The following is a 23,406-nucleotide window of genomic DNA, read 5'->3' as shown; positions in this document are numbered from 1 at the left end:
GTGTGTTGTATTCCAGGTTAGGCTTCTTTGCTTCCTGGCTCTCAGACTTAGGGGTGGATGTCTTCTCAGCAACTACAGAGAACTATGATTCATTCAGTAGTTTGCCCTAGGAAACCAGGTGGGGGACAGTGGACTCCCCAGGAACCCTACTTCCCCCTAAGCCCTCCAGCACACCGGGGTAGTCAGAAAAATGCTTCCAAAGGGCTTGTTAGGGCCGGGGAACAATTTACCGGCTCTTGGCGGACAATGTCCGTTCAAGGTGGGAGATGCAAGGCCAAGAATGTTCTGCCTAGAGTTTTCAGCACCTTGGACCAGACGAAAAGGATCTATTTCCTGGCTTCACAGACTTGGCTGCAGACTCTGCAGCGGGGCTCAGCTTGACCCAGGTCCCGATACCCTATGCCAGGAAGGGACCTAGGGCATCAGAGAATGTCATCCAGGAACGGGAGTGGGGTGTCTCAGTTTCTCTGTCTGCACAAGGTGGGCCCTGCATCCCAAATCACTGCAAGGGGCTGGGTGCCCGCCTCCCCCTCTCCCAGATGCATCCCGGTGCCAATCAAAAGCCAGGGTTGTGGCAGTCCTTGAGCTCTGCCCCTGACCGCGGGTTTGCATTTTCTCGGCTCCAGGGCCCGAGGTTTCCCGCTGGCAGGGCGGGCTGACTGGCCGGTTGACAGACCTGGCTGACAGATCTGGGGAGACGGCTTGCTCTTCCCATCACCTTCGCCCTAAGAGGGCCTGCCGCCTCAAAAACGCAGGTGCTCGCCCACTGTGAGCTCACCACCTTCTCAGCAGCCCCCAGGGAGGGTATTATTACCCGCGTCTTCCCCGGGAGGCGCCTAGGGGCTTAGGGAGAAATACCGACGCCCAAGGTCACACAGCTTGACTCGGGCAGTCTGAGGGAAACCCGGCGCCAGTAGTTCTTCTAGGTCCATCGCCACCTCCTTGCCATCACGTTCGTGAATAAAGCACGAAGGCCCAATGCCCGTCTTTTCCCAAAAACAAGGCTCCGGGCTAATCTGAGGGAACAAAAGCACCCAAAAATCCATCCCGGGTTTTCCATCACTCCGATTCCCGCCGACCAATCGGCTGGCTCCGGTGGTCGGGGGGGGCAAGTGAAGGTGGTCCCGGGGTGATCGACAGTCCCTCTCAAAGGCGGGGCCTCAGCTTCGACCAATCCTGCGAAGGTTCTGGGCCGAGTCCGGGAGCAGGACAGGTGGTTGGGCCAATCGGCGTGGGGGGGCGGGTCCGGCCAGCCCGGGCTGTCGCGAGAGGCGGCCACCCCGCCCACTCCGCTGGCCGCGGCCGCCCGTGCTCGCGAGCGCGCTCTGCTCAGCTCCGACGGCCCGGGCCGCGATCCGTCCGCGGGTCCGGCTGGATCACTCCGCCACTCCAGGCCCGTCCGGGCGCCGCGCCCAGCCTCGCAGCGGGTAACGGCCGGCCTGGGCGCAAGCGCAGGAAGCGGCATGGCCGGGGCGGCTCCGTCGGGGGGCGGCCCGCACTGACAGACCCTGCGGCGCGCGGGGAGATGGGGGCGGCCGCCTCCCGGGCGACGACGACGACGACGAGGAGCGGCCGCCGCCGCTGCCGCGCACCGGCCGCCGCTGGGGACGGGCGCGGGCAGGGCGCCTCCCCGTGAGCGGCGGCCCCGAGGCCGCTCGCCGCCCCCAGCCGCCCCGGCCGCGGCCCCGGCTCCGGCCGCCGCGGGGCCCCTGGCGGGCGGCTCCCCCGGCCCGCGCGCGCCCGGCCCGCGCCCGCGTCCGCGCCCGGCCCGCGCGCGCGCGGCCTCGCCCGGCCCCGGCCCCGGTCCCGGCGCCCGGCCGCGGCCCTGCGCGCCCCCCGGCCGCCCGCGCGCGGCTCCCGGGCCCGGCGGCGGGCGCGGCGCGGGCGGCAGCATGGTGGAGAAGCGCTGCCCGTTGCAGAGGGACGGCGTGTACCGCTGGTTCTCCGAGCTGCCGTCGCCGCAGCGCGTGGAGTTCCTGTGCGGCCTGCTGGACCTGTGCATCCCTCTCGAGTTGCGCTTCCTCGGCTCGTGCCTGGAGGACCTGGCACGCAAGGACTACCATTCCCTGCGCGACTCGGAGATTAAGGCCAACAACCCGGCGGACCTTGGCAGCCTCACCAACCTGACGGACGAGGTGGTGCGGAGCAAACTGCTGGTGTCGCTGGCGCTGCTGGGCTCGGAGCAGCGCGAGGCGGCGGGCGTGTTGTACCGCACGCTCACGCACACCGACTCCATCATCCACAACTACGGGCTGCAGCTCAACGAGGGACGCACGGGCGATGAGTTCCTTCTGCTCTTCACCATGGCCTCCAACCACCCGGCCTTCAGCTTCCATCAGAAGCAGGTGCTGCGCCAGGAGCTCACGCAGATCCAAAGCAGCCTGAACGGCAACGGCGGTGGTGGTGGCGGCGGCGGCGGCAAGAGCGCGCCCGGTCCCGGCGGCGCTCTGCCCACCTGCTCGACCTGCCACAAGGTGAGCGCGCGCGTGCGGTGGGGGCAGAGCGCCTGGGGACCTTCCCTGGCTGGCAAGCAGAGGACCCACTAGGGACCCGGTGGCCGGCGTCAGTGCGCAGCCCCTTTGTGTGCTCTGTGTCACAGCCCACGCTGGAGACGCGATAAGGCCTTTGTCCTGTCACCCGGTCTCTTAGGTGACAGATAACAGTTCAGCGAGGTGTCCGACTTGCTCTGGCCAGAGCTGGTGTTTCGGAGAAGGCTCTGGAACCTTGGCCCAGGTGGGCCCTGCCCCTGCCTTCCTGGCACAGGTGTCCCCGGGCCGGCGGGAGGGCGCGCGCGCGTGCATGGCAGGGGTACGATGTACGCGAACGTGTGTATGCGTGTGCGTTCGTGTGGTTTGTGCAGGCTAGTGAGCACGTCTGTCTGGAGAGCCTGGCCGTTGACAGGGGCTTTGCAGTCCCGGCGCCTCTATATGTTAGTTGCCACTAGTGACCCGCTGTCAGGGAGAGCCCAAACCCACTGAGGTGGGATCCGGCCTAAGATAAGTCAGCTTGCTGGACAGCGAGGGCAGGCAGCCTGACAGACTGTTCAGAAATGCCAGCTTTGGCCCAAGTGTTTGAGGATTGGTGCAGCACCTGCTTCTGATGGAAGCTGAAGGCCCGATTTTGGAGGCCATGGTGACGAGCAGAAGGAACTCATTCTCCTGTGCCCTCTTAGCCTATAGTTGTGGATGGGCATTTGAACCTTTGAAGGCAGCCCTGGATCCGGGAGCCCATATTTGCTGTAAGAGAAAGTCTTTTCAGTGCCAGGGGACCATTGAGGTACCACACTGTGTCCTTGGCAGTAGGAGTCCACAATTGGGCCTTCTGCCCAGCTTCTCTGCAGCCTTTGAAAAAAAATTTTTTTAAAGTTAAAACTCTAATAGGCTTCCCCTGCCCAAGGTGAACAAGATGCGGTGGTCAGGAAAGCAGGCTTTTTTGTTTTCTTTCAGCTCTCTTTGAACCTTGGGTTGTGGCTTCTCCTTTTTAATGTCTTCCTCTAAGAAGTGGTTGTGGTTCCTAGATGGGCTTCTATGGTGTCTTGCCTTTTCAGTGACATTTACCTCTGAGACTGTGGTTTTTCTGTTTTGTTTTTTCCTTGCCCCCCCCCATACAGTTTCCCACCTCACTTCCCTATTGTGTACTGGGCAGCTGTTGACAAGAAAGGCAGGGCCCAAGGCAATTTCAGCTCCCCAACCTAACAGACTGTCCCCTGGCTCGGGAGGCTAGGTTGCTGTGGTCTCCTCATCTGCAATTAGTTTTGCTCAAGATCATGCACTTGTCGTGTGCTTGCTGTAGCCAGACTGCTGTGAGTGACACTCACAGTGCATCCAGGGTACCACTCTGTGTCGGAGATTGTGACACTGAGTTTAGTAGGGTAGTCGATTCAGAGTAGAAGTGTCTAGAAAACATGTCTCGGGTCCTCTTCCACCTACAGTGTTGGGGATGGGACCTAGAACCTTGTGCATACCAGGCAGGTGCTCTGCCCTCGAGCTTCACCCCACTCTAGCCAGCCCTCGGAGTGTCTTGTTTAAGATAGTCTTTGTCTCAGGCAAAAGTCCTTTGAGAGATGAAGGAGTTAATCTAGTCCCCAGGGTGTGGGCACTGGTCACCAGCTGTGTAACCTCAGCCTTTGTCTCCAGTGCGGTAGAAGCTGGGCTAAAGTACTCCAGAGGTGACAGGGCAGCTGGCAGCTATGCCATTAATATAGCCTTCCCGACCATGCTGGCTTTTCAGTGCGTTTCACAGAAGTGTGCGTTGTCTGGCTTAAATATCTGTCTTTTCTTGGGCATCACAGCTCTTTCAGGAGTTATGTGGGCCTGACAGGGTTGGGGTCCTTTTTGGAACATTAGGGACACTGCTTGACCCTGGAACAGGGTCTCAACTTAGCAATGAAGGCTGGGTCATGTTTGCCCAGGTCCAAACAGACTTTTTTCTTTTTCTTCTCCCTGGCTCTTAGAAGTCACTCCAAAGGGACTTTAGCTCCTTTAACTGAACTTTGGGCTCACTTGTAGCTCTGCAATTGAAGGCTGATGGTGTGCTTGGGGAGGGGGGATCTTTGGAGGGTGAAGTCCAGCTGAGTACCTGCTTAGCACTGGACTGAACTGGACCTGGGCCTCCGTGTCATCAGGAGAAGGCAGCCCTTGCATTCCTTCCTAAGTGTCGCACTTGCTCTTGAGGCTCTGCCCTCAGAAATGAAGATGTGGGTTGCTTTTGGATGTCTTTGTCTGATTTAAATTTTTATTTCTTTTAACTTTCTGAAAAAAACTCACTATTTGTAGTCACTTCTCTAAGCCCTCACTTTTCATTTTGTTTAAAAATACAAAATGTTCTGAGTAATCTAGGAGATTAAAAGCGTGGTTTATTGATTTTATTTTCTTTTTGTTGTTGTTGTTGTTTGTTTGTTTTTTCAAGACAGGGTTTCTCTGTAGTTTTGGAGCCTGTCCTGGAACTGGCTCTTGTAGATCAGTCTGGCCTCAAACTCAGAGATCCGCCTGCCTCTGCCACCCGAGTGCTGGGATTAAAGGCATGCGCCACCACCGCCCTGCTATTGATTTTAAAGACCAGCATCTCACTGTGTTGTTCACCCTGGGTTGGGAGTCGCTATCCTTCTGCCTCAGCCTACTGAGAGTTGAGAAGATAGGTATTCACCAAGCCCAGCTGTGAATGGCATTAAATAGGCATGACTTATTTCAGAAAACCATTTGCTGTATCATGCACACTAGTATGGAAAGCTGAGGGGCTGCAGGGCTTAATTTCCTGAGTGCTGCCAATGCTTTCTATCCTCTAGACATGGTCATAGGGTGCTATAGTGAGAACAGTGTTTGCATTTTATTTAAATAAAAAAGCCTTGGTTTTGGAAGCAGGTTAAATCAAGACCTTTGACTGGGCAATGAGGTACTCAATCTCAGTACTTAGGAGGCTGAGGAAGGAGGAGCTGGAGTTCTGCTGCCTGGGTGACTTGTACACTTGTTCAAGTTGGTGGTAGGGAGCTGGTGCAAGAGAACATTTACTCTGAGTTGTGCTGGTTAAGGGTGTTGTGTCTGTAGTCATTATCATGATTGAACTTCAAGTCATCTGATCATTCTTGAAAGACACTCTGAGCCATCACTCCCATTCACCCTACTGGTCCCTCAAAAGACAGGTCTCTCGAGACAGGGTTTCTCTGTAGCTTTGGAGCCTATCCTGAAACTAGCTCTTATAGACCAGGCTGACCTCAAAGTCACAGAGATCTGCCTGTCTCTGCCTCCTGAGAGTTGGGATTAAAAGCATGCATCATCACTGCCTGGCTGCCCTTTTTTTAATGGCTGAGTAATATTCATTAATCATGTGGCTGAGGTTTTTTGGATTGATGCTTAGTTGAGGTCTTTCATGGTAAACTCCTGAATGCCCAACATTAATACATGCTCCTTGGCACTCTGTTATCACATGCCATTCCAAGGGACTTCATTCTTGGGGTGGACTGCCAACTGAGGGACTGCTGGGCAGTGCTGCATAGCTGTCAGACCCTTTGGGCACTATGGTTACAATGGCAGGTGGAGCTGGCTGTGGGTCTGTCCTATTACAGGTGTGACCCTGGTGTCTGTTCTGCAAGCCAGAACTACTTCATAGGGGTGTTTTTCTCTTAGAGGAAGTGTAGCACGAGTAATAAAAAACCCAGAGACAGATATTGGGGTTCAAACTGAAAAAATAAGAGAAGCAAAGCAGCCAATTACTAAAGAGCTCCTACCTCTGTGAAGTCTTCAGACAGAAAAGAGAGTGAGTTCCTGTCTCATTCCCGCCTTACATTCTTCTCTAGTGCTGGGATTAAAGGTGTGTGCCGAGTGCCTGACCTGTATGACTGACTAATGTGGGTTAGCTTTGCACTCTGATCTTCAGGCAAGCTTTATTTGTTAGATCATAAACAAAATAGCACTATAAGGAGGTCTGAAATGGTGTGCTGCATATGGTGTGTATTGGGGTCCAGGTCTTGCTTTCTGGCACATGTCTGTACAATTGCAGAGCTTGGCTGTGTGTATCCTAGGGTTTGCCTTGTGCAGACAGCAGTGTCCACAGACTACAGATAAAATTGCTAATAAACTCTTGCCCGAGACAGGCTACACTTCTGCTTGGCCAGTTGTCTGTGGTAAGCTCTTGCAAGTTGTTGCAGTTCAAAGGTCAGACATTGAGGCAGTTTGTCCTGTGGGTATCATGTGAGGAGCAGATGGCTTCGCTTGGTTTCTCTTATAACCCTGAACACTTCACACTGCTGCCAAAAGCCCCCAGCATTCTAAAGAGCTAGAGTAGGTTGTATCTTCAGAGGACCTGGGACTGAGATGCTATTTCTTTTCTCCAGGGCAGCTGGATCTTCTCTCCTGAGTCCACTGTCTGTCCACATTGCTCCCAGTGTTTCTACCTAGGTGGGAGTACTTCAGTGCATGGCCAAAGCATTTTCCTCTTCACAGTGAAGTGCATGACGTGGGCTTTTAGACACCCTCAAACTCTGTTTTAATGGCCTTCTTAGTGTGGCATGATCTCCAACAGTAAGCAGAAGCCTAGTCATGTCTTAGAGTCATAGCAGGTTCTCTTGCTGCCATGGAGTGGTGTGGCTGTGTGGCTCTGAAGTGACTGTGTTTTTCCCTCACGTTGAGCTCTAAAATTGTTGCTTTCACGGTAGTCAGTCCATGGTACACCTTCGTCACCATTTGAGCCCCATCTAAGCTGTGTACTGGAGCATCAGAACCTGGAAGCTGTCACGACAGGACAGGGTCTTATACATAGCATGGTGGCATTGTGTGCGTAGGTAGCTAGCAAATGCCCCAAGTCTTACTGCTTTTCTGAAGCCATGTTTGCTGAAGTTCCATGCACCCATGCATGAAGTGCCATGGGGCACTGTCCATTGTGCCCCAGTCCTGTGTGTCATATTTACCTTGCCTTTGGGTTGAGAGCGCACTTACAATACACAGTTTCCAAAACATTGGCATGCAATTTGCTAAAGGTGCCGCCCAGGTGTGTTGTGTCTGTAGGCTGGTCTTGCACCAGCCAGCTTGCCTACCCCTCCTTGACCACAGATAGGAAGGTACAAGCCTTTAAGAGGTTTTCTCTTGATATTCTGGCCTTGACATCTCTGTTCCCTCCCTCAGACCTCTACTTGAGTTGTGTCCTCTGTTTCCTCAGGGACGTTGCAGGGTCAGATGTCTGAACTTTGCTATTTCCTGTCTCCCTTCTTCCCCTTCATCACCTTTGACCTCTACTGTTTTTGTGTTTGGTTCTTAAGCATGTTCATTGGCTTTCTAAACAAAGCTAGCCATCCTTCTTTGTCCTTCCTGAACATGTGCCCGTGATGTCTACTCTCATCTTCAGATATACCCAGCCTTCTGTCACTTCCTTTTGGCCTCTCGTTTCTTTAGCTAAGATGTTTGATTTTTTGTTGTTGTTTGGTTTTTTGAGACAGTGCTTCTCGTGTAACAGCTGTGACTGTCCTGGAACTCACTCTGTAGACCAGGATGGCCTCAAACTAACAAATCCACCTGCCTCCTCTTCCTGTGCTGAGGTTAAAGGCATGTGCCACCACTGCTCATCATGCTAAGTTACTTTTTTATTGGTAGGAATTTAGTAGTTTCTTGATTTTTTTTTTTTAAAGTTTAAGTAGGTTATGTAATCAGAGACAAGTGGCCAAAATGGTATAAAAGGACTTTGGATGAAGAGTTCCCTCACCAGGCCGGATGTTGCTCCTTTCCTTCTCTGGGGCTTGGGCTAGTTAGTTTTACATTTAAGGTGCTTGCTGGCCATGGTGTTTTCCAGTCAGCACTTTAGAGGCAAAGACTCTGCCTCAAAACAAAGTCCTCAAAAAAACAAAAACATAGATTTTTGTCTTTTCCCCAGATACCCAAACCCTTTTGTAAAACAGTTCTTTCTAGAACTTTTGGGAGAAACTTACATGTTTCTTCCTCCTACATCCATCTCTTTAACTCTTTCTGTGCAGTCTATCAGCATCACGTGTGCCTACCATATAAGTATGACTGAATTGTTCACCTTGTCCTTGTAAACATGGCCATTTACCTGCCATTAGTGTCACCTGCACCATTCCAGTGATACATCTTGCTGAGTACTGACAGGCTCTGTAGTGTGTGTGTGTGTGTGTGTGTTAGTCTGTGCTCTTTAATACTGCAGTAGAGTGTAGTATGTGTGTGTTAGTCTGTGGACTTTAAAGCTGCAGTAGAGTATAGTGTGTGTGTGTGTGTGTGTGTGTGTGTGTGTGTGTGTTAGTCTATGCTTTTTAAAGCTGCAGTTGCAGAGCCGGGCAGTGGTGGCACATGCCTTTAATCCCAGCACTTAGGAGGCAGAGGCAGGTGGATCTCTCTGAGTTCTAGGCTAGCCTGGTCTACAGAGTGAATGCCAGGACAGGCTCCAAAGCTACACAGAGAAACTCTGTCTCGGGGAAAAAAAACAAAAATAAATCAATAAAATAAAATATTAGAGTTGTCTGTGTATGTGTAGTCTGTGTTGTGTAGAATGGTAGCAGAATGCTCCTAGCTGCTTGCTCCTTTCCCCACTCCTACCAGTGCAAAAGCAGACCTTGGTCATTGCCATTCAGAGAGAAGAACCATCCTCAGGGTCCTCTCCAGGTGATGTTACACATTTTTTCTGGTCACCAACTGTTGGTATCTCTTTGTGTTCCCTATGCTTTCCTACCAGGGAGTGAATGGGTCTTCGAGTTCTAGTAGTACCTGGACTTCTGAGGACATTGACTCCAGGAAGAGTTTTGTTTGTTTTCCTAGCTTTGACTTTTCCAAACAGTTTGGTTTGTTATATCACATATGGCATTTGACCTAAGTAGAAATTTGTTATAGAACAAATCTACTATAAAAGATACATATGTGACATATGCGTGTTAAGCATGACACAGCTTAAGAGAGGGTGCTTCCCAGTATCATCTGGTGAGAACTTGTTCAGTATCTTTCCGTTGAATCACCCCATCTGGAATTGATTTGGTGTGAGGGACAAAGCTCCTTGACTGTACACCCAGTCCCTTTCTCAGCACTGTCTGTTGGATGGTGGTCCTTCCTCCCGAGGTGGGACTGCTGTCACCACACACCTCATCACTATCTGAATTTGCTTCTCAGCTCTCTGCATGGTTTTGAGGATGTGTGGGACTTTTTTGTTTTTGTTGTTGTTAAATTTTTAATTAATTAATTTACTTATTTTGAAATGGAGTCTCACCCTCTAGCCCAGGCTTGCCTGCCTGGAACTCATGATCCTCCTATCTTAGCCTCGCTAGGGCTAGGAATATAGCTGTGCACCATCAGGCTGGCTCCTGTGAAGGTGCTGTGGACTCCCCTCTGCCGGGCCCGCAGTTCTCAGCATGGCATGCCTGTCTCTACATACCATTTTCTCTTGCAGTTCCTGCTGTTCTCTGACTTCTCCACACCATGAGCCTGTACAGGAGCGGCTGCTCCACTGCCCAATTAATGGCTCACATATTCCAGTCTTTCCGTCACATCCTTTGAGATTTTCTACCCAGTATGATCATATATGCCTTTGTGTTTCTGTTGAAATACTCACTCATGGGAGCACAGAAATGGTGATCATCCAGCTTCCCTGTCTTACAGCTCCAAGGAACATCTGTTCTAGCCAGTGAGAGAAGGGAGGGGCTGGTGCTGTGGCCAGTTCCTGGTGGAGCTCCGTGGCATGGCAGGAACTGTTTTTCTCATGTACTGTGGGCTGTTCCCAGGGAATTGCATCCTCTGTGTCCTGTGTAGTGGTCTTTGACTTGATCTTTCTCTGGTGCTGGCTGCATAGCTCTCAGGTAAATGCTGTGCCATGGTTCTGGGCTTCGTGCTGTCTTCACTGCCAACACATGGAACCCACAAAATCCTGATTAGGTACACTGAGTGGTGAGGGCCCTGTGAGGCTTTGGACTGTTTTCCTGTGGTAGTCTGGGGAGTTTAATTCATTTTTGCAGAGTAACTGTTAGTCCCAAGAAAGGCTTGTGTATACTGTGTTCCTTTTGTGTTCATGTAACCCTGGCTTGTGACGAAACTGGGTGCTGTGGTTGCTAATGATTAGAAGTAAAGGGAGGAGACGTGTCATTCCAGTGTCTAGCCTGCTTCTCTCTTAGTCTAACCAGTGATGCCAGGTTCATCCTCAGGAGGGAGAACCATGGAATCATTCTTGATTGTTTGGGAACCACAGGGAAGTATCAGCAGAGTTCCTACAAAGGAATTAGTGTGCCCTCAGGCCTTGTACTGACCTACAGTGAGCCTCATTAAAGCACATGCAGGTGGGAAGTCCTAGATGTGCCCAGTGCAGCCACAGGGGATTCTGCAATTTGCAGTTAAGATTTAAAAGTTTATGAAACAGAAACCCAAGCCCCTCCCCCATCACTCTGGACATGTGAGAATGATGCTTGGCAGTCTCTTGGTGCTGTTTGGTTAAAGTTGAAGGGGCATTTGAAGGTGCCAGGTGGCAGCTGTGGGAAGGTTGGTGTGGTACACCCATGTATTGCCAAGCTCCAGGCTTTTTGAGATGGGGTAGAGGCTTCTGTGCTATGCAGGGTGCTAAAGGTCAGCAGGCACAGCACAGTCTTCTGAGAGTGTATTTGGGTGTGGGTGCCTGCACCGGAAAGAGAGCAGGAGCCATCTGGGGGTGGATGAGGAGGCTCTGACTACACTGTCTTCCCCTTCAGAGTCATGTGAATGGGAGATAGAGAACAAGGGTCCAAGAAGGGAGGATGGATGATAGCTCACTTCTGCCATGTGCTCAGCACTGTCCTCCCTGCATTCCAGGGACGTGTTGAATCATCACTACGGAGTTAGTTGACCCGTGTTCCTCTTTTGGTACCAAGGAAACAAACAGGTAAGCCTTAGCAGTTTGCAAAGGTGATATCAGTTGGTGACTATTTTTGTTATGTGAAGACAAAATGATGACATTTAGTTCATTGTTAGAAATGAAAGGAATCTCAGGAGAGTGAGATGGGAAGGCAACTTGGTGCTAGGATGCTGCAGAGGTGGGCAGGGCCATTTACACACCAGTACTTCTCTGTCATTCAATTACAAGCAAAACTTACACTGGGTGAAATGCACAGTTTCCTTTGCTTTTTTTTTTGTTGTTGTTGTTGGTTTGGTTTGGTTTTTTTTGAGATAGGGTTTTTCTGTAGCTTTGGAGCCTGTCCTGGAACTAGCTCTGTAGCCCAGGCTGGCCTTGAACTCACAGAAATCCACCTGTCTCTGCCTCCCAAGTGCTGGGATTAAAGGCGTGCGCCACCACCCCCTGCCTTTTGCCATGTATTTTGACAGCTGTGTGAGCCAGTGTGACACAAGTCTCTGGCAGGGTAAAGAAGGGGCCATTTTCTACTCCCTTGCTGTTTTCCACTCTGTTTCTGCCTTCATCCTGTGCTCTCCTCGGGCTTTTTTTTTTTTAATTTAACTTTATTTTATGTGCATTGGTGTGAAGGTGTCAGAGCCCCCGGAACTGGGTTTTCAGACAGTTGTGAGCTGCCATGTGGGTGCTGGGAATTGAACCCGGGTCCTCTGGAAGAGCAGTCAGTGCTCTTAACCGCTGAGCCATCTCTCCAGCCCCCTCCTCAGGCTTTTTTGCTCTTTTTCTTTGTTCTGTTCTGCTACTTTTCTGTTATTGGTTACTTTCGTGTACTCTGAAGGCTTCATTTAACAGAGTCATGGAATTCGGTTTTATCTCCTGCTTCTTTTACATTGTGGGGCTTCATGGTGGATCTTGTGGTAACTTGGTGCTGTCTTACCTCTCAAGTCCACTTTGAGTGTGCAGTATTTCACACCTGTGGTGGAGGCTACCTTTGTCCGGGCCGGTGGGGGTGGGTGTATTCCTATGCCAACAACAGAGGCCCTAAGCCTCACAGTGCATTGTAGTAGTTTGCTTCAATAGGATTTTTTTTTTTAAATCAAGATGAAGATAGATGCTGGACTGAAGCTCAGTGTGGCAGAGTACTTACTTAGTGTGCACAAGGCCCTTACACCTTACACACACACACACACACACACACACACACACACACACACACAGAGGAGGGAAAGAGAGGGGGGGAGAGGCAGGAAGTGGTGCCACATACCTATAATTCCAACATTTGGAAAGCTGAAGTAGGAAGGCCACAAGTTCGAGGCCAGCTTGGGCTACAGGACAAAACCACATCTTGAGTGAGTGAGTGAGTGAGTGAGTGAAGAGTCTTTTACATTTGCTCACATAGCAAAGATGCGATTTTTTTTTTTCTTAGAAGATGCACTTGGTACTGCATCCTTTGAGCCTGTGCTGGCACACAGCTTTGCTTTCCCTGTGTCATCAGAGATGCTGATACTGAGTTCAGGACTTTTGGTTGATGGCTTTTTTAAAAGTGGTGAGCCGGCTGGCTGTTCTGAACCTCCCTCTTGTCTGTGTCATCCTCTGGCTAGGCTCAGGGTCTTCTTGTATTGGTGGCTCTGCTGTGTCTGTGTGCTCTCCTGAGCTCTCCTGTTGGGTGCTTTCTGAATGTTTTGGAGCTGTGAATTTATACCTTTTGATAAATTTGGGGGCTTCAGCATCATATCCCAGTTGTTAATGTCTATTTCCAGTGGGGGTGCAGTTGCAGGCATTTACCTGCTGTTGGAACACCTCCATGAATTCATCTTCAGAGCCATTGAGATGACAGTGTCTTGTTGCCTCTAGTCTGCTGCTAGGCCTTCCCGTGGGCTACTAGTTCAAAAATGTCATTTTCTGGTTCTGAAGTTTCACTCTTTTTGGTTTTTGTTGTTGTTTATTTGTTTTTTTGAGACAGGGTTTTTCTAGACAGTTTTTCTAAACTTTTGGTGCCTGTCCTGGAATTCACTCTGTAGACCAGGCTGGCCTCAAACTCAGAGAGATCCGCCTGCCTCTGCCTCCCAAGTGCTGGGATTAAAGGTGTGCACCACTACCGCCCGACTTTGAAATTTCACTTTTAAAATTCCATTTTCTTGAAGGGTATGTTCGCATACATTTTTAATCTCAGCACCCGGGAGTCAGAGGCAGGTGGATCTCTGTGAGTTCTAGATCAGCTAGAATTAGTTAGATCCTGTCTCAAAAAAACCAACCAACCAACCAACATCATCCCCCAAACCATCTCTGTTTTTTTCTTGGTGCCCTTTTGTTTTTCAGCCTGTGCTTCCCTTGTATTGCTTAATAATACTTCCCTGCTCTTCCTACCCGAGACTCTTTACCACCTTAGTCGTTTCCAAGAGGCTTTTGCTCTGCCAGGGGCGTATTTTTGTTTCTCTGGTTGCTTCTTGGATTCTGTGAGGGAGATATTGTAGGACCTGTGGATTGCTTCTGAAGAGTAAGGATGCTCAGGTTGGCTAGGCATCCCACACATTTCTCTTTCAAATCCATGGTTTATTGTTCACACACCAGGGAAAGAGAAACTCTTAAGTGACACCAGTATCCAGGGGGAGAGTTGACACATGGGCAGTGGGTAGAGGTGACACAAGCCAGTCACGAGTCTGTTTTGTTTTCTGAGACAGGTTTTCTCTGTTTAACTGTCCTGGAACTCACTTTGTATGACTGGCCCCCCACTCGCAGAGATTTGCCTGCCTCTGCCACCTGAATGCTGTGGTTAAAGGTGTGTGCCACCACTGCCTGGTCCGGTTACAAGTCTGAATGACCAATGCACAGCAAGTCACCATGTTCATATCTACAGTGAGTGGGTTCTGACTCTGCATAAGATGCTGCTTGAGAGTAACAGAGGTTAGCTAGTTACAGCCTCAGTTGTGCTTATCCAGGTCAGCCAGGATGCCTGAGACTTAGCAGTCACTGAGGTCAGAGCCAAGCCAGAGGCAGGAGCTCCTGGTGGGAGATGTGGTCACTGAAAGGGTCCTTTGCTGCTAGTGTGCATTGGAGACCAGCATCTGCTGAACTGCTGGGAGACTTGGTTTTTAGAGCCCTTCAGAGCATTTTTAGTCTTCCAAATAAACTTCCAATTGGTGGGGTCACCAGAGCTTTGCACCTAGGTGCTTGCTTCTGGTGGCAGGATGTTGAGCGGAGTGCTTCCATCTTCCTTTTCTTTATTTTTGTGTTTTAGGTGTTCCTATGCATGTAAAATGTCTTGGAACCAGCTCCATACCTGTGTTTCTCAGAACTGTGCTGAGACGTGGCACAGTTGATAGGTTGGGTATGGGCATCTCTCTTGGAAGTATTGGGGTTCTCTTTGTGTAGTTGTACTGAAACTCTACCAATAGGCTGTACCCCAGATCAGCTCATGGCATGGGTTCCTTCTCCCTTCTCTGGGCACAATGGGTTGAGATACCTACCCCTTGTCTGTCCAGTGGTAGTGTTGCCAGTGTTTGTTGCCCTTGGTGCTGTTCACCTTGTCAGTATTTGTAAGTTTGAGCTGGTTACTGGATAAGTCTATTGCTTTGGCGGTGTGGAGCCCGTGTTCTAAGGCTGCACAGCAGTCACATTAGCATTCTACTTGCTGTGGAGGGTCCATCTTAGGCAGTTGAGTTTTTAGTGAGTTTACTGTGATTTGGCCAGTTCGCACAAAACTCCAGAGTGGAAACATGCTTCTGAGCCAGACTCAGAGATACACACCTGTGGTCACATACCCTGAGAGCCTGAGGCGCGAACATTGCTTGAGCCTAAGAGTTTGGGAGCTTAGGGCTGGTCTGAGCAAGGTAGCAAGACCCCTTCCCACTTGTTAATGAAACATATTTCTAGCCAGAATATTCACTGTAACAATATTGTGTATAATATGTTTTTAATATCAGCAGTCCTTGGGATAAACACCCACAACTGTGCCCATTGCTGCCTCTTGGATGTGGGATTGGGGACCTAACTTCCACTTGCAGGCGCAGAGCCAAGGGTAGCAACTGCTTCCTGGGTGTAGACATCCTGGGACTCTCCTATTGGGTGTTCCAGGAGGACAGCTGAGGAATGGTTTGTGCTTTACTTTAGATGGAGTGGGCTTCTTGTACTGTGGTTCATTATGCCTTTAAACTTGGACCCTGGGGGCTGGAGAGATGGCTTATCAGTTAAGAGCACTGGCTGCTTTTCCAGAGGACCTGGGAACTGGGTTCAATTTCCAGCACACCTAATGGCAACTCACAAAATGTCTGTAATTCCAGTTCCAGGGCATCTGACACCCTCTCTGGCCTCCTGGGTCCTGCACTCATGTGGTACACAGATAAACACACAGACAAAACACATAAATAAAATAAAAACAAATAATCGCTTAGTGTGGTGGTACACACTTTTAATTCTAGCAGTTAGGAGACAGGCAGGTAGGTCTGAGTTCAATGCCAGCCTGGTCTATATAGAAAGCTCCAAGTCAGCCAAGGCCTCTGTGGGCACCTTCACTCATGTGTACATACATATACATGGAATTTAAAAAATTTAAACTTGGCTTCTGAGCATTCTCTCACCTTCATGATTATGATTACACCTCACTGCTGATAGTGGACCTTTTTCTGGCAGCTGTGGCATTTCCTGCTTCTCCGACCCTAGCCAGACAGCCCCTCACCACATATCATAGAGAAGACACTGAAACCAAAGCCTGAATCCTAGGCTGGCATGCATTGCACAGCATTCCTTCTGCCTGTGTATGTCTTCTGACAGTGCTGGTGGCAGCTGATTCTGTGATTATGACAGGCCCCATTCTAAGCTGCTCCCGAGAGCCAGCAGCTTTAGTCTTAAGGATGATACAAGCTTTTGGAGATGCCACCTGCTTCCTCTAGCTGCATGCACAATCAGTGCATGGCTGAGGGTCCCCAAGGGCATGAGTGCAAGCCATGGCTCTTGATTATAGGAAGATGATAAGGTTTAACACCCTGTTCCTCCTCCTTTCTCTCTCTATACCTGGACTCACTGCAAACCTCCAATGGAATGCTGTGTAGTAAAGCAGAAGCTGTAAGCGGTTAGGCTGTAGCTAGTCCCAGTCAGCAGTGATGGTCCCTTGGACCTGCCTCATACCATGTCAGAAAGGGCATGGTGATGAGAAGCAGGTTATTATTTTCAGGGGCATCTTCTGTGTACCATCTCAGCCCTCATTACATCTATGGAGACATGTGTCAGCGTCATAAACTAGTACCTGGTCACCAGGAAGAGCCTGTTTACACAGTTCCCAGCCTCCTTTTCGTGTCTAGCAGGGTTCTTCCAGCAGGCAGGGCTCTTTTGCTGACTGTGTTGAGTAGCTTCCTGTGCAGGATGTGGGAATAGCTTGTGGTGGGGTGTTTAGGCCCTCAGAGCTGTGTCCTAGCAGACCTCACTGGATGTGGAAGAAGCCCATTCTCCCACCACCTTGAGGATTCCTCCCTGTGCCTCTGCCACAGTCGAGCAGTCTCTTCTTTTCTCTCCATTTTCTCTATCTGTCTGGTAGGAAACATTAAAAGGAATTTTCTTTGTGGAAAGTGGTTTTGGTTAGCATTGGCTTTCATTTGCCTAAGTCAGCAAATAGCTTTCTCTATTAAACTATTTTCTTGTTCTGGTTTAGAGACACAAAATGACTATTTTAGTTAAAGTGCTTACAAATCAGTTTTATTTTTTTTTCTTTTACATTGACTTGAAAGCATGTAGCAGATGTTACTCTTTCCTGCTTAGGCATCGCTGGTAGTTGGCTAGACTGTGTTTGGGTAGTAGTGCCAGCTTCTGTTGCCTTGGCTCGATGCATACCCTTACACCCAAAGGCCCATCCCCAGGTTTGGTAGCTCTTCCTGCCAGTTTGGTCCCAGCTCCATGGTGGTTTCCTGACCACTCTCTCATCCTCTCCACTTGATTATCCTGAAGTTGTCATCTTCTCAGTGAGAAACAGGGCATCTGGGATCTTTATCAGGTGCCTCTCTACCCATCCCACAGTCCTGGGGTAGTACCCTGGGACCTAGCTTGTGGAAAAGGGTATATGGAGGCTGTAGAAGGCAAGCACAGCTGTGTGTACCTTTCTGAGCTGCTTGTACCTCGTAGGAAGGCGTCTATATTTAGACTGGATCTTTAGCTTTTTTTTTTTTCCTAAAAGTTGTGTTTGCTCTTTGTAGAAAAGTTGAAAAATAAAAAATTAGAAAATAAAGCCAGACGTGTGTACCTATAACCTCATTGTTCCAGAGACTGGGGCTAAAGGATCACTGTGAATTTGAGGCCATTGTGGGCTATAAAGTAAGACCATCTCAAAAACTTACCTTGTCTTTAACTACTTTACTCTATCGCATCTGTTCTGATACCACTGGTGCTGAAGGGCCTGACTGGCTCCACCCTGTGACTGCCAGTGCTTATGCCCAGGACCATTCCAGGATGCTGCTGGAGTAGCTGAGGGCTCACTTCCTGCTTCCTGTGTTGCCTCCTGCCTGTGGGCAAGGTCCTGTCACATCTGGAGGACTCCTAAGAAGCAGGAGAGAAGGGATATAAGTGCTGTGAACTCCTTGGTTTTTCTTTTCCTGTGTTCCCAGTGGCTGTCAGCTTGTAGACACATTTTCCTCTTTTCACATACCTGTGAGCATTTCCCTATACATTTTGTTTCCTCTGATTCTATTTAAAGGACTTCTGATCTGCACTTAGGAGGCAGGCGGATCTCTGTGAGTTTGAGGTCTACAAGAACTAGTTTCCAAAGCTACAGAGAAACCCTGTCTTGAAAAAACAAAAACAAACAAAAAAAGCTCTCCTGGTCTGTAGTCAGACAGCTGTGGCTTTGTGTCACCTGTGAATTTGATGCATGTTGATGTCATTGATTTTCATTCCGTGAAAGTGAATTGTGTCTTCCTACATACAAGTCCTTTGTTACATTGCTGGTTGGTGATAGCTTAGGAATCTGTTGACTCCTGGGTAGCTTCAGAAGATCAGAATGCGCAGAATGTCACAGTTAGCTGTGTCCTGCCTACTGGCTGTCCAGCAGTGGCACCAGTCAATACTTGCCAGCTAAGACTTAGACTGTTACCTGTCTTGTTATGGTGATTTTGTTTAACTGAGATTTGGGTAATGAAATGACTTCTCAAGCTGTCATTGCTAATTATAGATGGACTGATGGTCTATCGTGATGGACATATAAGAAGGATCTGTTTGAAGGAAGAGAGACTCCCTGTATTCTATCTAATACAGGGAGGTGGATGTTGGGGTAGCCATCTTCTCAAGTTGTCATTGCTAGTCTTAGATGGAGGGATGACCTGTTGAAATGGACATATAAGAAGGGTCTGTTTGAAGGAAGAGAGACCTCCTCTATTCTAACACAGGGATGTGGGATGTGGATGTTAGGGTGGCTGCTTGGAGTTCTGCCCAGTACCAGGGGAAGTCCAGGAAGGCAGAGAGTCTCTGAGGATCCATGGCTATGACCACCCTCCTAAGTGGTCATGTGTTTTTCATTGTGCTGTCAGGGGCAGTACTTTAGTCCATTGAGGTGACTTAGCAGCCCCACTGTGTGTACCACAGCAGTCGTAGTAACAGTGTCTAGTATCTGTCTTCCAGCTTGGTAAACTTTATAAATGCATTTTAATTACCATCAAAGCCCTGTGAGCTACTTACTATCATTTCCAGGTTGCAGTGAAAGAGGTTGTGACAGAACAGAAATGAAATCTCCTGACCAGTCTCATCAGTGAGCAAAAGGTCTGCAAACTGTGTGCCCATGTTATCTGCTCATACTCTTGTTCACCTTCTTTTCTTCCTTCCCTCCCTCTCATCATGTAGCTTAGGATGACCTGGAACTTGTGATTCTTCTGTCTCAGCTCCCATGAGTTCTGGGACTGTAGGTATTTGCCACCATGTCCACTGCTCTTCTTGATGTCATTGCTGCTGTGCTTCACTCTTTTCTTCCTAGCTGGGCATGTGGCCCTAGACAAAGTGTTGGAAGTTGTACTCCAGTTTTATTTGTAATGTGGGGATAACTTGGTGTGTTATGTGGGCTGATGTGTGTACCTACTCCAGCAGCTCACTTCCATTTCCTGTTGGAACAGTGGCACTGGGCTATGAGAGGCCCATGCTTCCTCTGCTTGGCTTGTCTGATGCATCTGTATTGTTGGGGGGCTCTACTTCCAGAAATATGACTGCATGTGAGCATGTCCTCTTTGAAAATGGAATTGCTGTTTAAAAATTAAATTTCTAAAGATTGTTTCCCTGATCTATGAATATTAAAGTGAATTTATGCATAGTTTTAAAGAAACCTGCTGTAGCTCATGCTCTTGTACAGTGTAAAGATTTATCACTTGTATTGGTTTAATAAAACACTGATTAGTCAGTAGCCTTGCAGGAAGTATAGTTGGGACAATCAGACTAAGAGAATTCTGGGAAGAGGAAAGATAGACATGCAGTCTCAAGCCAGATACAGAAGTAAGATGAGAATGCCTTACTGAGAAAAGGTATCAAGCCACATGGCTAAACATAGACAAGAATTATGGGTTAATTTAAGTTGTAAGAGGTAGTTAGTAACAAGCCTGAGCAATAGGCTAAACAGGCTATAATTAATTTAAGCCTCTGTGTGTTTCTTTTGGACTGAATGATTGCGGGACCGGGCAGGAAAGAAATTTCCATCTACAGAAGCCTATAAATGTGAGCTTTTTCACAGGATATTACAGTCTAAGGAAAACCTTTTTTAAAAATTGTCTATGTTTGAGGAACAGTTTTTAGTTATCATGATAGGACTGACATCAGCCATCAAGCCACAATACCCCCATGACTTACTTCCCTTTAAGTAAGATACAAGTCCATCTGGTCTGATTATCCATATGCTAATGTTCTAATGCTAATGTCCGTTGTAGGAGTTACCTAGCCTTTGGTCTGACCCAGGAATAATCCTTTATTTTGAAATGTCGTTGTAGTCGGGAATGCAGAATCTTCCCCCCCCTTTTTTTATTGATATTTATTGAGCTCTACATTTTTCTCTGCTCCCCTTCTTGCCTCTCCCCTCCTCCCTTCAATTCTCCCCCAAGGTCTTCATGCTCCCTATCTTGTCTTTTTATACTTTCTACTTCTCATGTAGTTTATATCTATGTAAGTCTCTCTTAGTGTCCGCATTGTTGTCTAAGTTCTCTGGGATTGTGGTTTGTAGGCTGGCTTTCTTTGCTTTATGTTTAAAAACCACCTATGAGTGAGTACATGTGATAATTGTTTTTCTGTGTCTGGGTTACCTCACTCAAAATAATGTTTTCTAGTTCCATCCATTTCCCTGCAAAATTCAAGCTGTCGTTATTTTTTTCTGCTGTGTATTACTCCATTATGTAAATGTACCACATTTTTCTAATCCATTCTTCGATCAAGGGACATTTAGGTTGTTTCCAGGTTCTGGCTATGACAAAGCTAGGAATGCAGAATCTTGAGGTTCACCATGGACCCAAGTTAGACTACACATGTGCCATGATTTGGAAGTGCTTGTTTTATTTTGTTTTACATGACCCTGGGGAATCCAGTCTAGGGCCTTGCATATTCCAGGTGAGACTCTGAGTGAACTGAGGACACTCTGCCCCCTTTTCACTTTTTGAGACAGGCCATCACTAAGTCACCCAGGCTGACCTTGAATTTGGTCTCTAGCTTGGACAGGCCCTGAACCTTCCATTCTCTTGTTATAGTCTCCTGGTTAACTGAGATTACATGCCTATGCCACCAGGCTGGATGTATAGGTCTTTACTTATGTCTGGATGTACCAGTTCATCTCTATGTGCTAGCAGATATACCTCAAGAGCCAGGGGTATGCTGCTTGCGGCCAGTGGCCTGAACTCCACTCCAGCAAGGTCCTTCTGAGCAGGCAGCAGCACTAGAGCTCAGGTGATCTCTACTGGGACCCCAGGAGAGAGGAGTGTGTCTTGTGTTCCGGCAGGTGCTGAACATCAGATCTGCCTGCAGCCATTGCTTGTTGGTGCCTGAGCAGAGCTGCTGAGACCCTAGTGATGACAGCTAGGCAAGATGGGAGTACAGAGAATCACCTGGAAATCAGTGCCACTGGGGCCTTTGGAACTTGGTGCTGTAACTGAATGTCTTATAGATATCGAGTGCTTCTAAATGGAAGACATTGTTGTATGTTGCAGAGGATCCCTCCATGAATAGACCAGCCCAAAAGGAAAAGAAGAAACAAACAAACAAAATGCAAAACAAAACCATGCTTCGCTGAATGCTGGCAGTGCAGCTGTTTAGAAGTGAGAGGTACTGAGGGAGCCATATGGACAAGGACAACAGAGCCCAAGGTCTTACGGATGGGACTTGGTGTCTATTGGGCCAGGGTGAGAAGTAGGGCCAGGTAAATGAGATGGTGATGCCCACCTGAGTCCCTGTGGGCTGTGCCACAGGCCCTGATGGCCTTGGAAATGTTGACCATGATGATGAAATAATAGTTAGTTGGAAGGGAAAACCTGTGACCTTTCCTTGGAAATAAAGTAAGGTACTCTGCTCAGAGAGGATTTGAACTCACAGGAAGAGCTGGGCAACAGAGTGCCTTGACTTAGCCTATAGGCTTTGCACAGGATGGTAGGGCAACATGTGAACATCAGGTCCACTGGGGCTGTGCTGAAAGTGAGTCAGAGAGTATCTCTGTTGAACTGTGGGTCATGTGGACAAATTAACCTAACCAAAAATAACTTAAAACAGCATTTCTGGGAATTGGAGTTGAAGGCAGCATTCAGTGTAAACAGAAGAGCAAGAGGCGAGGGGAAGAAGACCAGACAGACAAACAGGCAGACCATTTGACCTTGGGGTCATCACTTCTTAAAGCATTTTTCCCCCTGCATGTGTTTTCATTACACAGCTAGCTCACAGCTTTGCCCTGTCCTAGACCTGGCCACTGGCCTGGGGACAGCAGCTCTCAGCTCTGGGCTGAATCTAACAGGGACATAGGAAATGCTTCCTGTTGTTGTCATTACTGAAGTCAGCTGGTAGGCAAGCCGATTCTTCGTGAAATGGTCCTTACCTCCTGGGTCTCAACATCTGGCCCCACACAAGGATAAACCCCTGCAGGACTCTGGCCTGGATGTGTAGGGGTACCCTAATGAGGCAGCACACCCCCTCTCTGCCTTCATATGTAGGCTGGGGGTAGAAAGCTGGGTTTTGCTAGTGGGCTCTCTGGTGATGGAGGATGCTGGTTTCCTGTGACTAGTCAGAACAATTCTGGTCCCTTCTTGGAATCAGGATGTAGAGTCAGGAGCTCAAGCAACCAGGATGGGTTGCTGGTGGCTGGCGGCCATATACTGAGAAGTTATATATATGCTACTCACAAAGTTGTGTGAGAATCTTGTCTCCCAATAAGGGTGTGTCTTGTTCTTAATGTTCAACTATTAAATGATGAAAGCTGGTAAACTGAAGGCTGCTTGCTGTGCAGTCCAGTTTGGTTTGAAACTCAGGGTCCTTCTGTTTTGACTTCCAAGTGCAGGGATTATAGACATATGTGAAATTCCAGGTTTATAATTTAACTCTTTTCTGTCTTTTATGATCATATTTTATTATTAATATGTGTATATACATGATGAGGTGCATGTCTCCATGTCATTGTGTTCATGGAAGTCAGAAGACAACCCTGTAGAGTCAGTTTTCCTACCTTTTTACTTTGTTTTCAGGGATTGAACTGAGGCTTGTAAGTCAAATGTTTTCATTTTTCAGTTTTCATCCACTGAGCCATTTTACCCTGCCCTCTTCATTGACCTTCCTTCCTGAGACAGAATTTCATGCAGCCCAGGTTAACATTGAACTTGCTGTATAGCCAGGAAAAATACTGAACTTTTGATCCTTCTGCCTCTACCTCCTGGATACTAGGATTATAGGTGTGAAATATCGTGCCTGGGGATCTAACTTAGGGATTTGTGAATGCTAGGCAGGTACTCTGCCAACGCCTCCAGACCCAAATTTAACTTCCTTGATAACTTTTTGGTAATGTCTTTTTAAATTAAATGAATGACCAGGATTGTTTCCTTGAGTTCTGTTGAAGTTCATAGAGACTGGCTGGTGGCACACTGCTTATAGGCATCTGTTGTGCTCTGCTGGATACTGGGATGCAGAGTAAGC

The 23,406-nt window shown here is 48.6% G+C and overlaps 1 protein-coding gene across 2 annotated transcripts in view; it reads left to right on the top strand.

Annotated features, from left to right (window-relative positions):
- Nucleotides 1–1,877: 1,877 nt before the first annotated feature.
- The window catches only part of Zcchc14 (zinc finger CCHC-type containing 14), a 60,637-nt gene continuing 39,108 nt past the window's right edge, over nt 1,878–23,406 (top strand). For both annotated transcript variants that reach the window (XM_087900505.1, XM_048437427.3), the window contains exon 1: nt 1,878–2,474. In XM_087900505.1, coding sequence (XP_087756631.1) covers nt 1,893–2,474 — 582 coding nt within the window. In that variant the 5' untranslated portion in view covers nt 1,878–1,892. The remainder of the gene's footprint in view (nt 2,475–23,406) is intronic.

The sequence above is a fragment of the Myodes glareolus genome, chromosome 22 (assembly GCF_982192425.1).
Source record: "Myodes glareolus chromosome 22, mMyoGla1.1, whole genome shotgun sequence".
NCBI lineage: Eukaryota > Metazoa > Chordata > Mammalia > Rodentia > Cricetidae > Myodes > Myodes glareolus.
The sequence above is the reverse complement of the archived record's forward strand: the minus strand, read 5'-3'. Positions and strand labels throughout refer to the sequence as shown.